The 15,355-nt window shown below is 39.5% G+C and overlaps 1 protein-coding gene across 3 annotated transcripts in view; it reads right to left on the bottom strand.

The window, feature by feature from the left end:
* Positions 1-686: 686 nt before the first annotated feature.
* Positions 687-15,355, bottom strand: part of ubap2b (ubiquitin associated protein 2b) — a 41,261-nt gene continuing 26,592 nt past the window's right edge. For 2 of the 3 annotated variants that reach the window (XM_051652636.1, XM_051652638.1), the window contains exons 17-28: positions 13,042-13,177; positions 12,860-12,917; positions 12,566-12,758; positions 12,332-12,423; positions 11,576-11,626; positions 11,388-11,463; positions 5,312-5,665; positions 5,117-5,188; positions 3,794-3,898; positions 2,743-2,804; positions 2,094-2,285; positions 687-1,416 (exon numbers count right to left, since the gene is read on the bottom strand). In XM_051652636.1, coding sequence (XP_051508596.1) covers positions 1,336-1,416; positions 2,094-2,285; positions 2,743-2,804; positions 3,794-3,898; positions 5,117-5,188; positions 5,312-5,665; positions 11,388-11,463; positions 11,576-11,626; positions 12,332-12,423; positions 12,566-12,758; positions 12,860-12,917; positions 13,042-13,177 — 1,472 coding nt within the window. In that variant the 3' untranslated portion in view covers positions 687-1,335. The remainder of the gene's footprint in view (positions 1,417-2,093; positions 2,286-2,742; positions 2,805-3,793; positions 3,899-5,116; positions 5,189-5,311; positions 5,666-11,387; positions 11,464-11,575; positions 11,627-12,331; positions 12,424-12,565; positions 12,759-12,859; positions 12,918-13,041; positions 13,178-15,355) is intronic. The other variant, XM_051652637.1, reaches the window with a different exon arrangement.

The following is a 15,355-nucleotide window of genomic DNA, read 5'->3' as shown; positions in this document are numbered from 1 at the left end:
CTTGGTCTGTTCTCATCCAAAACGGATAACTTCAGAAGACATGGATTAAACCACTGGAGTCTTATGGATTATTTTATGATGTCTTTGTGGTTTTTGGAACTTCAAAATTTTGGTCACCATTCACTTGCATTGCATGGACCTACAGAGCTGAAATATTCTTCTAAAAATCTTCATTTGTGCACATCTAGGATGGCATGAGGATAAGTTATGAGAATTTAAATTTTTGGGTGAACTATCCCTTTAAAAACTGAAACACCATTCAAAATACAAGCAAAACTAAACTTTTAAAGGGCGGTTTACAGATATCCTATTTGACAAAAAATAAAAAGTGAATTAAAAATGTTTATTACTTAAAACAAATTTGCCTTTTTAATGCATTTTCACCCTAGTGTATTTTTAAACTAACTCATTGAAAATACCATTGTAACATTTTGTATTTTTTTTTTTAAAGAATGCATCTCAGTACACTATTGTCATAAGGATGCTGATATTCCAGTAGACTAGAATTTAAATGAGCATGCAACAATTGCTGTTTTGCATCACCCTTCAGTTTGTGTATAAATGGTTAAAAAAAAAAAAGAAACAGAAGAGCAGTGGTGTGTGTATTAGGATTCATATTTAATGAATAAACTATCAGTCTGCACCTGCTATCACCTGAGCAGCATAACAAATGAAAGACACACAAATGGGTGAATAGCTCAGAACCTTTATTCAGAGGGGAACAAGAGTAAAATATAAAATGTATGGGCTGTTTTTCCTTTTTCTGTTTGGCCAGAATTTAAATTTCTGCTTTAAACTCAATTTCTGACAGAAATTAACTTGGGAACCATAGTACAGGGACACAACCCTCAGAGGGAAGGACTCAAGAGTGGAACGCTCTTGATGTTGAAGCCTCTCATGATGTCTGAATGAGTGACACTCCCACAATATTTCACCCTCCTCCACTGTCAGTGCTCTAGCTCTCTCATTGCAATGTCTCTTTTTGGTTTTCCTCAAAATGCTTTTCCTTTAAATGTTTTGCTACATCTCTGCAGTTTTTAAAAAGTAAACAAAACAAAGAGTCTGTCAAAAAAAAAAAAGAAATGGAGTGACCATATCTTATGTTTGGCTTCTTAACATTTACAGTATATATAAATACTTACATAAATATCTTACATGGAAAAACCAAATTCAGAGAAGGAAAAAACAAAATGGAAAATAGCAGAGGAGAACTTTGGAGGAGGGGGATGGTGGGAGAACTGATACGGTGTCTGTGTATGTTTCAGATGAGAGGCAGAACAGTGCGGGCACGCAGATTTGGGCTTTCATGTCAGTAACGGTTTGAAAAGTGATTGTTCAGTTCGCCCAGTAAGGAGAGCTGCTGTAGTTGGACTTGCCCTGACTCTTCTGCATGCTGTTGGACTGACTGCGTTGGCCCTACAGAGAGCAAAGAGACAAACAACATATCCAACATGAATATAACACATTAGGATAACTGCTTATTTAATGAAATATAAACAAAGCATTTGATCAATATTATAAGAACACCTGATGGCACTTTCCACAAATAGGGCACAAAGTCAATAGCTGTGTCCCAAATGACGCACTATACACTTAAAATATACACTATGCACTCAGCCATGTAGTGTATGAATTTTCAAAGTGTAGTATCATCCCAAATGAAACACTTACCCATTTTTTACTACACGGAAGCATTCGCTGGTTTAACAGCTGACGGAAGTGACACTTTCAAACGCATGTGATGTGTTGCTGCTAGCTTTAGCACATTAGCCGACCTCAGTTCAATACTTGTATCTTAAACAATGTACATATTCACACAGCTTGGGGTGATGGTAAAGCATTCAACTCACATTATAGTTTAACAAGGAACTGAAAATCAGTTAAATAAAAATGATCACATTGTTTAATACAGTCAGTACAGATGTGTTCAGTTTATCTAACATCTATAGTTCTCTCTCTAAAGAACATGGTTTTTGTGCCTTTACTGGTTTAAAACAAGCAATGCTTATTCATGGCAAGTGGCTCATTAGATGAATTCTCAAGTCCAGCATTACTTTTTGGAATACTTTTTCATGTGTAAATATTGCATTCACCTGTGTGTCTTGAGCCATGTGGTGGTGAAGTAACTGTGAGGGGGGCTGCTGATGATGGGGCAAGATGTGAAGGAAGGGGACTGGGGCGTAACCAGGTGCACCTGCAGGGTTAAGCGGGCCGGTCCCTCCCAAAGCTGAGGGCAGGCTGAAGGCAGGGGCAGCTGCTGTGGGGAAACCCTGCTTGTCAAATGTCTAGAAGGGTCAGAGGAGTGTGAGACAGAATTAATGTCTATGAATGGACCCACCAGGTTATATAAATAATAAATGATCAATATTATGATATTGTATATAATAAAAGAGATGTTTAAGACATAGGGTCAAAAGCGGGAATCAAAGAGGGAATAAAGGCAATTTAAGCCGATTGCTGTGTAATATTTGTAAACCACGACCAATTACTTGAGATTAACAGAGATCTGAGGCGCATGCCTGATCAACAGGATCAGACTGAGAGCACAAAAATACAATGAGAGAACTGTGTCAATGCTGTTGCCAAAGTCTGCACATAGAGGTGTCCAATACAGATCAATCTATTTAATCTTTTGTGATTCATGTATAATGTTCACATCATCTAGTTAAGTAGTTCCCAACCTTTTTCTTTGAATCCCCCCCAACCCTTCTCACATACAAGTCTGCGCCACCCGCTGCTCACCTGATTCTTGCTGTAGACAGTACCAGTAAGCTCGGAGCTTGCAGATCCAGACAATCCTGGTGCTGTGAAGTCGTTTAAAATGTTAAAACATGACATCTACATGAGAATATACATTTTATATTGATCTTGTTCGACCCCGCGTACACATGCGTGGACGTTGTATTTTGGCTTCGCTATACGCAACGCATAATTTTAATTCATTTAAACCAACTGATCTCAGTTCAGGAGACTCTGTGCTGTCAGTAAAGGGTTACACTTTCGAGTCATGTGACAAAACAACATGGCGCCAATCACAGCGAAGTTTGTCTTTGGAGAAAAGCCAAACAAAACTACATCTTGTAAGAAACCCAATTAAGTTTTTACATTGAAACCTGTTTGAGTCAAAAGATTGGAGTCTCTAGTTTCATCCAATATGCCATTGTTAAAATTTGGGCGATTTATCACGAAACGCCACACTGTTAAACACAATGTACACTGATGTGTACAATAGCACAAGGTTTTCATTAGAAATTGTATATTTACTGTGCGTTTTCACATTGAGAAAAAAATTGCTTTCCGAGGCTTTATATGGAGTTCGGATGAAAATAAGGTGCATTTCCAACTGTTCTGAGACCAGTGCAGACAGACAGCACACTGGAGGTTAAGTCATTCACTAAATAGTGAACAAGGGAGCATCCTATAGCAGTCCATTCACTCCTAAAATCTGACTTTCTATAGCTTGGTATTTAAAATTTCACAACTTAGTCCCGCTGTCCACATATGTTGCCATTCATTTTTAGGAAAACGATTTGCTCTAGAACTTTTCTTTTTTTGACATGTTTATTAGGTGCTACTAGTTATAAATCAAAAAGAGAAATGGAAAATCCACACAGCAGTCACATTCGGGTCTCTGGAGGTTAACATACACCTAAAAGACAGATTGAGGTCTAGCAAGATTGATATAGTATTGACTACTGCCTTTTAAAGATTATATATTAATATTGACTAAAATGTGTCTTATAAACACATATGTGTGTCTTTTATTATTTTATAGAGTGAGTGTAAGGTCTACCTTTTCCTGTGCTGTTGCTGACTGCTTTGGCCTGGGACTGAGAGCTGCCTCCATATCCTTTCCCATACTCTCCTCCAGCATGAGCCTGGGACAGCTCGTCAAAACCTTAGCAGAGAGAACGAGAGATTTCAAACCAAGAAATGCTTGAGACACCTTGTGTTTCCCAGCCTAGTAAGGAAAGAAAACCTTGCTATATTGGGGATTAAATGATGTTTAATCACAACAAAAATTGTCATCATTTACTCATTTGTGAACAAATCGTTCAGACCTGTTAATGAAAACGGCTAGGGTGGATGTCATGAATAGGCCCTTTCCCACTGGTATTACTAAAGCCTATTTTAGGTACTTTCCCACTAGTACTTTTTGTCACTTTCGCACCTAAAGAACTCTAGTTCCTCTGGGTTCTTTTGGGGGATTTTTAGCTCCTACTCTGGAATAGGTACTTTGGTACATGTGTGTGTAACTTCATCGGGAGACACACTTTGAGTTTTCATCGCATCTGTACTGTTTGTACTGTGTACTATACAGAAAATAAAGTGATTTATGTATAACGTGTATTTTTTTTTCAGTACAGTAATTTATGTTGAGTCATAAAAGCATTTATGGTAAAAGATTGTGTTGATAAAATAGGTTTATAGTGAATTTAACATGTTGTACACTAAATTCTGCACGTGCTGTGTGGTGGTCTGACCACTCGTCTCATCTCTCACTACTGCTGCAGCAGCATTGAGCTCCGCACGCACAGCTCTCACGCCCAGTTAAAACTGTAACCTGAAGTCACAGACTGCTTCCGAAAACGGAAAATGCTGCCTTCAGGGGACTGTATAAGGAGGTAGGATGAAATGAGGTGCTTTTTAAACTGTTCAGAGACCAGTTTCCTTTAGAGATCAATTCATCCAAAAACACTGTCCTACGTTTTCGGATGCAGCCAAACCTCGTGTAAAACAGCCCTACCAAAAGTCTAACTCCAATCCCGGCATTCTATGTCGGTGTCGTTGATATTGAATCACGCGTTCCAACCACGTCAGACGAAAAATGGTCGACACTAGATGACGTCACTACAGTGATAACTATGTAAATGCAACAGAGGAAAAGTCTCCTCAGGTGTTCCGTTCCTCGTACAAGTTCTCATCTAGAAAGTAACTAAGTAAAAGTACCAGGACTGTAGATGGGAAAGGGCCTATTATCAGTGTATAACAAATAAAATTTTGGTCTATTCTTCATACAAAGCTAAAGTATGCCTTCAGAAGATTTTGAATATAGCGTATGCTTCATATGAACCAATTTTTTTTAAATATATATTTTTTAAGTTGCTTTTTCTACCTTTTTGAAGCTCCAGTCCCCATTCATTGTAATTACATGGATAAAAGCGACCAGTAAATTCTTCATAATTTCCTTTTGTGTTCCATGGAAGAAAGTCATACATGTTTGGAATGACATGAGGGTGAGTAAATGACAGATTTGTTAAATTTTTATGCAAACTACAAAGTCAAGCAGCCTGTAAATCTGATATTTTACCTGGGCCATACGCGTGTTGGCTGTATCCGGCTTGGTGTTGGTACTGGCTGGATGGGCCCATGGCATGCTGCTTTGCGGATGCTGGGGGCATGAAGACAGTGGGGCCATACTGGAAGGCACTGGGCAATCCCGGCACACCGGGGTAGTAGGGCAGGCTGGTGTAGCCGTAACCTGGGGGCAGTTGAGGGTTGAGGAATGCCTGAGTCTGACCCTGTTGGGCTTGACCTGGGTTCTGTGGCCCTTGATTTTGAGGGGGGATGGCACCCTGTTGAGACTGTGAGGGGGGCACTGAGGAGAGGCTGGTGTTGGGGGCTGGGGAGTTTGAGTCGCTGCGTCCGAATTTAGTGGGCTCACCTGTAAAGGCAAGACGAGGCACAAAACATTTGTGAAACAATGCGGGAATGATTACACCAACACGCATGCATGTAGTCTTACTGACTGATCAGAGGTGGGAAAAAATTATTTCAAAGTTTTGCCTTGTTTTACCTCATGATACTGCAACATGATACATGATATTATAATGCCAAGAATACAGTGCATCCGGAAAGTATTCTCAGCGCTTCATTTTTTCCACATTTTGTTATGTTACAGCCTTATTCCAAAATGGATTAAATTCATTATTTTCCTTAAAATTCTACAAACAATACCCCATAATGACAACATGAAAAAAGTTTGTTTGAAATCTTTGCAAATGTATAAAAAAAAAAAAAAACAATAAAAAAAAAATATAAAAATAAAATATTCACATGTACATAAGTATTCACAGCCTTTGCTCAATACTTTGTTGAAGCACCTTTGGCACCAATTACAGCCTCAAGCCTTTTTGAGTATGATGCTACAAGCTTGGCACACCTATTTTTGGGCAGTTTCTTCCATTCTTCTTTGCAGGACCGCTAAAGCTCCATCAGGTTGGATGGGGAGCGTCGGTGCACAGCCATTTTCAGATCTCTCCAGAGATGTTCAATCGGGTTCAAGTCTGGGCTCTGGCTGGGCCACTCAAGACATTCACAGAGTTGTCCCGTAGCCACTCCTTTGTTATCTTGGCTGTGTGCTTAGGGTCATTGTCCTGTTGGAAGATGAACCTTCGCCCCAGTCTGAGGTCCAGAGCGCTCTGGAGCAGGTTTTCATCAAGGATGTCTCTGTACATTGCTGCATTCATCTTTCCCTTGATCCTGACTAGTCTCCCAGTTCCTGCCGCTGAAAAACATCCCCACAGCATGATGCTGCCACCACCATGCTTCACTGTAGGGATGGTATTGGCCAGGTGATGAGCGGTGCCTGGTTTCCTCCAGACATGATGCTTGCCATTCAGGCCAAAGAGTTCAATCTTTGTTTCATCAGACCAGAGAATTCTGTTTCTCATGGTCTGAAAGTGCCTTCTGGCAAACTCCAGGCGGGCTGTCATGTGCCTTTTACCGAGGAGTGGCTTCTGTCTGGCCACTCTACCATACAGGCCTGATTGGTGGAGTGCTGCAGAGATGGTAGTTCTTCTAGAAGGTTCTCTCTCCACATAGAAACGCTGGAGCTCTGTCAGAGTGACCATCGGGTTCTTGGTCACCTCCCTGACTAAGGCCTTTCTTCCCCCGATCGCTCAGTTTGGCCGGGCGGCCAGCTCTAGGAAGAGTCCTGGTGGTTCCAAACTTCTTCCATTTATGGATGGAGGCCACTGTGCTCACTGGGACCTTCAATACTGCAGAAACTTTTCTGTACCCTACCCCAGATCTGTGCCTCGATACAATCCTGTCTCGGCGGTCTTCAGACAATTCCTTGGACTTCATGGCTTGGTTTGTGCTCTGACATGCACTGTTAACTGTGGGACCTTATATAGACAGGTGGGTGCCTTTCCAAATCATGTCCAATCAACTGAATTTATCACAGGTGGACTCAGTCAAGTTGTAGAAACATCAAGGATGATCAGTGGAAACAGGATGCACCTGAGCTCAATTTTGAGTGTCATAGCAAAGGCTGTGAATACTTATGTACATGTGATTTGTTTTCCCATTTTTTTATTTTTAATAAATTTGCAAAGATTTCAAACAAACTTCTTTCATGTTGTCATTATGGGGTATTGTTTGTAGAATTTTGAGGAAAATAATGAATTTAATCAATTCTGGAATAAGGTTGTAACATAACAAAATGTGGAAAAAGTGAAGCGCTGTGAATACTTTCCGGATGCACTGTAAATAGTTACATTTTTCACATTAGAGTAAGTGTGTGAGAAGATGCAACGTACTGCTGCATTAGGTCAATGAACACCATTTCTATTTAACCAAAATGCAAAGCCAGAACGTGCTAAGAATAAGTCTATAATTTGTTTAATTGGTAGTGATGTCTGTAAAACTCCTCCATACAGACAAGACTATAGTGGAACCAGTTCCCTCACGTTGATTTGTTTTTACCGACAATGAAGTGCCTGTTCACAATGCTACTTCTATAGCTCTACAATGAAGTAAAGCAGGAGCAGGAGGTTCAGTACTTGTTGCGCAAAGCACAGAAGTCCAGTGAAGATTAATGAAAATGAGTAATGTTGCATCCCAATTCACCTACTTATACTATACCCTTAAAGTGTGCACTGTTTTTGTGATGGAAAAGTGTCTACTTTTTAGTGTGCATCAAAAAAGTATGATTGCATCTTGAAACCAAAGACCCCTCAGTCACATTGGTACGTGTATCCTGTCACCGTACACTGACCTGTCAATAATCCTGTTACAGTTATCATGGCATGCACGTTCCTCATTTCATTTCTACTAATCTTTATTAATTATTCTTCATTGCATTTCATTTATGATACTCTACAATGCTTCCTACTATATTAGAGAAGAAACAGCATGTCGATGAAGATCTGTCACAGGGTGTTTTGTCTGGAGAGCCATTTAGATATAATGTTGCATGTAGTAATGTTTAGTTAATGCAAACCAAACTAGTCTCTTTTCTTGTCATTATCTCTTTTCAATATGTGATGTTTACAATGTGTTGCAGATGAAATATAACACAGATAACAGTTATATTTAAAGATGTGATCTCATCGCAGTAAAAAATACTGGATTACCTCCTGAACTTGAATGTTATTCAAGTCGGAAAGACCGAACACCTGAATGACATTGTGCTGAATCACTTTATTTTCTCCCCCTTAGGCAGTATTACATACTGATTACATCGTTACAGTCCCTTGAAAGAGCATCTGACCTCCGCTATATTTCAGTGATACAATTAGTGGTTGACCGATGTTTTTTTTTTTTTTTTTAAATGGCCGATGCGATATCCAGAGAGCAGGGTTGCCTATAAGCCAATACAATACCGATACATCACACAATTTAATATAGTAAATAATGAACATAAAATTGCTAAAAAATATAAACTCTTATTTAGCACTATATTTACTCCAATTTCTCAAAAAACTTTGTAAAAAAATTCTTAATTTTTTTTATTTTAAATGGTAGATAGCAGTTTCTTCTGATTTCTGTTTAGTCATAACATTTTAGTAATTTATTTGCACTTGAAGAAATTGTTAATATATTAGGAAGAAGGAAATAACAGTACACACAGTAGTCCAGCAACCATGGATGGCATGTCCACGTTAGCAATCACATTTACTCAACAAATACAGAATCAAACCAACTGTGCATACAGTGCATAGTGAATAAGACATTTACTCATAGCACATGTTAAGCGCTTTTACTTTTTAAGTTGCACCAGAGACCATTTAGCAGAGATGGGACACTTCTATTAAAATGATTGAGTGAAATTAGAACACCCAAATGCAGCCAACAGTCAACGGATGTGGATAGGAAGTCCCGCCTTACAGGTAAAAGAGCCAGTCACCTTTTAGATACAGACATCGCCTGTCAATCAACTAGAGAATGCACATGCACATTTGCTATAAAAGCTGGGAAAACTGTGTTTTTTTGTGTAATCTGAGGTAAAGAAGCACCATTTAGGATACCAGTGTTGTCAGATTTAACTGCTGATTTGAAATATGTTCTTTGATTGTAATCTTGACCAGCTGTTTTGGAGATTTCGGTCTTTCCCCATTCAAGTAGATAGGAGCTGCACTGTCATGACTGGAAATAGCCTCCCAAGAGCATTCCAAAGATGGCCGACAGTGGACTGACTTGCTAGAAAGACATTGGTTGCACTCACGTGCTCTTGCGGATCCAGTGAGCAGCAGCTGTCTCCTGGCAATTTAAACAACCTGGATCACCTGCTTGGATTGTGACCACTGACCATCATGATTTGTGAATCAGAGGAACTTTTGATCCTGAAGTTTTTTATTCTGGCTAATAGAATATGCACTTCAGAGGAAGATATTAGATGAGCGCTAGATGGGAAGAAAATGCTGGATTTTCGTGAGGTTTATGAATTACATCTGTTTAAACAAGATATCTGCATATTTGCAGATGGTATATAATAGAAGTTTTATTGATATTTGCTTTTTATCATTAGAAAAGAAAGTTAAAGGTGACGGGGAACTGCTGAGGGGAGAGGCTGATAGAATACGTGCTTTAGAGGTAAATAAATGAGTGCTCCACAGGATGCTGTATCGGCTCAAGTTTTGTGAGGTTTGTTTATTACATCCATTTAAACGAGATATGCGCATATTTGCAGACGGTATATGATATTAGTTTGATATTTTCCTTTTTATCATTAGACAAGACAGTTAAAAGTTACAGGGAACTGTTGAGGAGAGCAGTGGCGGATATAGGCATGGGCGACATGGGCAGTTGCCCAGGGCGGCATCTTGCGGGTGGGTGGCACGAGGCACCTACACAGACCCCCACCCCCGTCAACAACTTTGGGGGGCGTGTTGAAGCGGGTTTCCCCCAAGGTGCCATACAATTCTCCATCAACAACTTCTGGGGGCGTGTTGAAGCGGGTTTCGCCCAGGGGCGCCATACAAGCTAGAACCGCTACTAGAGGAGAGAGAGGGAGAATGAAACAGACGAGCACTTTAACATTATGAGCTCAAACGCGTCTGCCATGGCTCTGATATGCGGATTGTTTAAATGACACTGTATTGCACACTGGTCTATTATTGTAGTACCACGATGCATGTAACAACAAAACAAACCATGACTGGTCATTTACCTGTCTCAGTTGCTTTTCAATGGAAGCAGGCGATTTATGGCGCCCTCAAGAAAGAAAAAAAAACGGCCAAACGGGAAAATTTGCCGCCTGATGCTGATAATTAAAAAAAAAAAGAAAAAAAAAAAAGAATAATCGCCCGATTTATCGGCCTCAGCAATATAGCGGTCGACCACTAGAAACAATAAATGACAAAAATAAAATGAGAACAGACAATTGTGTTCATTTGGTTCATTTTCTTTTTGTGGTAATCCCGTTTTAATCAATATGGTGTGCTGACACTTTCATTAAAGATTATTTTCGAGAAAGAAGCTCAAGCTCAAGAATACACAAGAGCATCCACATCAAGCAGTACAAATACAGTAGATGGACATAAATGAACCCATGATGACAAAATGATGATTATGATACCCTTATCTGATCAATAGCGCCGCTTGACCATTCACAATTTAATGAGCCAATCAGCGTCTTCATCCGACAGAGAGAACAAAGTAGTTTCTCTTCACAGCGTTCAACCAAACATACATAATGTTTTATGTTGTAAAAACATGAAAGGATGATGCGTTGTCAGTCTCACAGCCATGTTTGTAGTTTTTCCAGTATCACAATTGTAGTTCTGAAGCTGAAGGTCAAACTCCTCTTTAGTCGAGCAAGGGATTATGGGCAATATTAGCTAAAAGAGTTTCACGGATCCACATTTTGGAAATTTACTGGTAATAGTAGACCATCCGGGCAACTTTGGGACACTCATTTCCACATACTATGATTTGGGACACCCGAATTCTAATCTCGGGCGGATAAGGTCTGGGTTGGGATGCAGGGTAAAAGATCACAATATCAGTTTGTGTATTCAGATTCAAAAAAGTGCCACAATATCATATTGGGTCCCAGACATCAATATAATATTCCAGGTGCAAACAAATTATTTGTCCCATTCCTGTTAGTGTACCAGTCCTTGCAACAAGTCAATAACCCTGAATTGTGGACTACTTACCAGAGTATGGACTGTTTGCTAATCCGCCATCTCTACCAGCTAGTGCTGTACCAGGGAATGTCATTCCATAATAATCCTGCAGAGGACAGAGTGACAAAAAAAAAAGAAAGAAAGAAAAACACATGAAAACCGGGCATAGCGAATAGCCAAATGCCGAGTGTTAGTGAAGAAACGAGTGAAATCCTCACCATGGGCAGACGTGACTGCATCATCTGTAGGTCTTCATATCCATAGATTGGCTTTAGGAATGAAACAACATGTAAGTGATCAGAAACAGAGACACATGCAGCTTCGTAACTGTCATTTGAATTACTGCATTAAAATACAGACTACGTATATTATTTTTTGTTTCTAATGTAAAGGAATTGCTTAGCTGTTAGCCTTTTGACTTAAGACTTGTACATGGCACAAAATGAAGGTGAGAAACATTTCTTGTTTTTTTCCTCTCAATTTGGAATGCCCAATTCCCACTACTCAGTAGGTCCTCGTGGTGGTGCGGTTACTCACCTTAATCCGGGTGGCGGAGGACAAGTCTCAGTTGCCTCCACTTCTGAGACCGTTAATCCACGCATTTTATCACGTGGCTCGTTGTGCATGACACCGCGGAGACCCACAGCATGTGGAGGCTCATGCTACTCTCTGCGATCCACGCACAACTTACCACGCACCCCATTGAGAGCGAGAACCACCAATCATTACCCCATGTGACTCTACCCTCCCTAGCAACCGGGCCAATTTTGGTTGCTTAGGAGACCTGGCTGGAGTCACTCAGCACACCCTGGATTTGAACTCGCAACTCCAGGGGTGGTAGTAAGCGTCAATAATCGCTGAGCTACCCAGGCCCACCGAGAAACATTTTTTGTTAATGTAAACAACTCACATAAATGCAATTGATATTAAATCTTTGCTTAATGAACGGGAGTGCAGAGCAGCCATATACTAACCGGGTAAGCAGGAAGGAGGCCACCAGGACCCATGATGTACTGACTGGCCAGCAGAGGCGGGACTCCTTGAGCCAGGTTCGGAGGAGCTTTACCTGAAGACACGGACAAATTAATGTGTTAATAACAATTTAAATACTTAATTGAATGCACATCATTTTCAAACAGTTAATGTGTTGGTCCAAACAATACAAACATTTCATCTGCACTATAATAAACACTTTAATGGTCACTGACCAGAGGTGCTGGAGGTGTTGATGGAGGGCTGCAGTGGTGCAGATCGGCCAGCAGAGGGAGCGGATGTGCTGTTAGCAGAGAGACTCTGAGTTGCAGCGTTTAGTCCGTTTGAGTTGATTGCCGAACTGGACACATTTGACACAGAGCCGGAAAACACAGGCAGGCTCACGCTCACGTCAGCACCCATCTGTGACTGGAGGAAGCGATTACAGTCAATTAATAATGATCCAGTCACTCATAAAGATCCATTTTTAAAAATCACATACCCGAGTACCTCGGGTTGAGAGTACTTACGCTCAGGGAAGAGCTGGCAGGCGCTGAAGATCCGAGAGAGTTAACACTGCTAATGTGACTGATGAAAGAAACAACAAAAAAAACAAAAATGAGTCCATTAGACGACTAATAACATCAGCAGGAATGTGTCAACTGTTTCCTAAATATTTAATTAGATGATAATTCCAGTGGGGAGGTAGTACCTGCTAAGAGAGGGAGGAGCTGTGCTGAGGGCAGTTGCTGCTGTTGAGGTGGAGGAAGATTGGAGTGATGTAGATGGCAAGCCGTTCTCGCCAGAGAGAGCTGTGGACATGCATTGTGGGGTGCTGGACGGAGCAGCTGCAGGAAGACAAAGGCAAGAAATGTCAAAAGGTCAAATCGCAAATGTTTGTCTACACTATGAATTCGCCTAATAAAGATTTAAAGTCTTGTTCAAATTGGGTAATTTGAACTAAATTGTCACCAACATGGTATCGTAAACAGGCAATGGAAGCAATTACACTCTCTTTCATGTTTTTGTCCCAAGCAACAAGTGGCCCAATATACTGTTTCTAGTTGGTCACATCATACTGTGTAGCTCCACCCACAGTGAAATCTCCTTGGTCTAGAATCCCCCTCCACATTTCACTTTTAATGATGACAGAAAAATTACTTGACGCTGGAGACTTGATGTGCTGTGCCCAATTAGGACATGCAGATAGATGCAAGGTGCCCTGTTTGTCCCTTTGTCACCCTGGGTGAACGACGACTGCGGTTATACTACGTGCAGCGGCATTTTAAAATTAGTCTGTTGAGGGTGACGAAAGGTTGCCAACTCTCAGGCAGACAACAGCAGTAGATAAGCAGTCTCAATAAAAATAAAAATAAATTCTTTTGAAAAACAACATAAGAGAGGCGGCCTTCAAAGTTATTCATTTTTTACATTTAAGGGATAGTTTCGTAATAATAATACATTTTATTTGTATAGCACCTATCATACATAAAATGCAGCTCAAAGTGCTTCACAGTTGGAAGTATAAAAACATAGAATTCAAAATTTCAGACAAAGTAAAACAAATCATGGCAATTAAAATGAAACAGCACAAAGATAAAATATTAAAATGAATTAAAATATAGGGAAAACAAAAGTAAATAGATACAAATTGAATATAATGATGAATAAAAAAAATCTAGTTTTATCAAAATGTAAATGCTTGGTGCTTGTCTAATTTCAAATTGGTAAAGCATTCCAGATTTTTACCGCATAATGGCTAAAAGCAGCTTCACCAGATCTCTTAAGATTTACATTACAGTATGTAAGAAATTCTGCACTGGAAGACCTCAAACTGCGAGTTAGAACATAATTTGATAAACAGTCAAAAAAGACAGTGCTAAGGTATTAAGTGCTTTAAAAACCATTAAAAGATTTTTTGTTAAGTTTACCAAAAAATGAAAATTCTCTCATACTTTACTCACCCTCATGCCATCCCAGATGTATATGACTTACTTCTGCTGAACACAAATGAAGACTTTTAAAAGAATATTTCAGCTCTGTAGGTCCAAACAATGCAAGTGAATGGTGACCAAAACTTTGAAGTTCCAAATCACATAAAGGCAGCATAAACGTAATCCATAAGACTCCAGTCGTTAAATCTATATCTTCAGTAGTGATATGATAGGTGTGGGCGAGAAACAGATGAACATTTCAGTCCTTTTTTACTATAAATTCTCCTCCCTTCCCAGTAGGTTGCGATATGCACAAAGAATGTGAATCACCAAAAACAAAAGAATGTGAAAGTGGAGATTTATAGTAAAATATGACTTAAATATTGATCTGTTTCTCACCCACACCTATCATATATCTTCAAAAGTCATGGATTAAACCACTGGAGTCTTATGGATTACTTTTGCTGCCTTTATGTGCTTTTTGGACCCTCAAAGTTCTGGCCACCATTCACTTGCATTTTATGGACCTACAGAGCTGAAATATTCATCTAAAAAATCTTTTGTGTTCAGAATAAGAAAGAAATTCATACACATCTGGGATGAGGGTGAGTAAATGACTGAAGAATTTTCATTTTTGGGTGAACTATCCCTTTAAGCTAGTAACATAGCTAGCTACAATTTCCTCAGCTGGGATAAGGTACTGTAAATCAAGAACTTCACGTCCAAACCACATTCACGTCTGGTTTTAACCAATCATCAATAATGTAATACTCAAGTTACGATTCGATAAATTGCGATACATCACGATATCATAATTTGATTAGATTACAAATAAATTCCAATTTCAATTCCAATTCATTTGGGTATTTTTCAATTACATGCTGATGTCTGATGAAGAGCATGTAGCTCAAAACATCACGTTTTTGTCTCATTAAGCTCATTAAATTGATTTAGAAGTAACAGTGTGCCAACTTTGTTGTGTGTTTACATAATATGAATACACAAATAGTTTAATATAAATACTGATACATGGTCCTAAAGTATCGATACAATATCTTCAGAAAAGTACTGCAATATATCGATATTTGATTG

This window comes from Myxocyprinus asiaticus, chromosome 24 (assembly GCF_019703515.2).
Source record: "Myxocyprinus asiaticus isolate MX2 ecotype Aquarium Trade chromosome 24, UBuf_Myxa_2, whole genome shotgun sequence".
In the NCBI taxonomy this organism is placed as follows: Eukaryota; Metazoa; Chordata; class Actinopteri; order Cypriniformes; family Catostomidae; genus Myxocyprinus; species Myxocyprinus asiaticus.
Note: the sequence above shows the minus strand (reverse complement) of the source record. Positions and strands in the feature narration are given on the sequence as shown.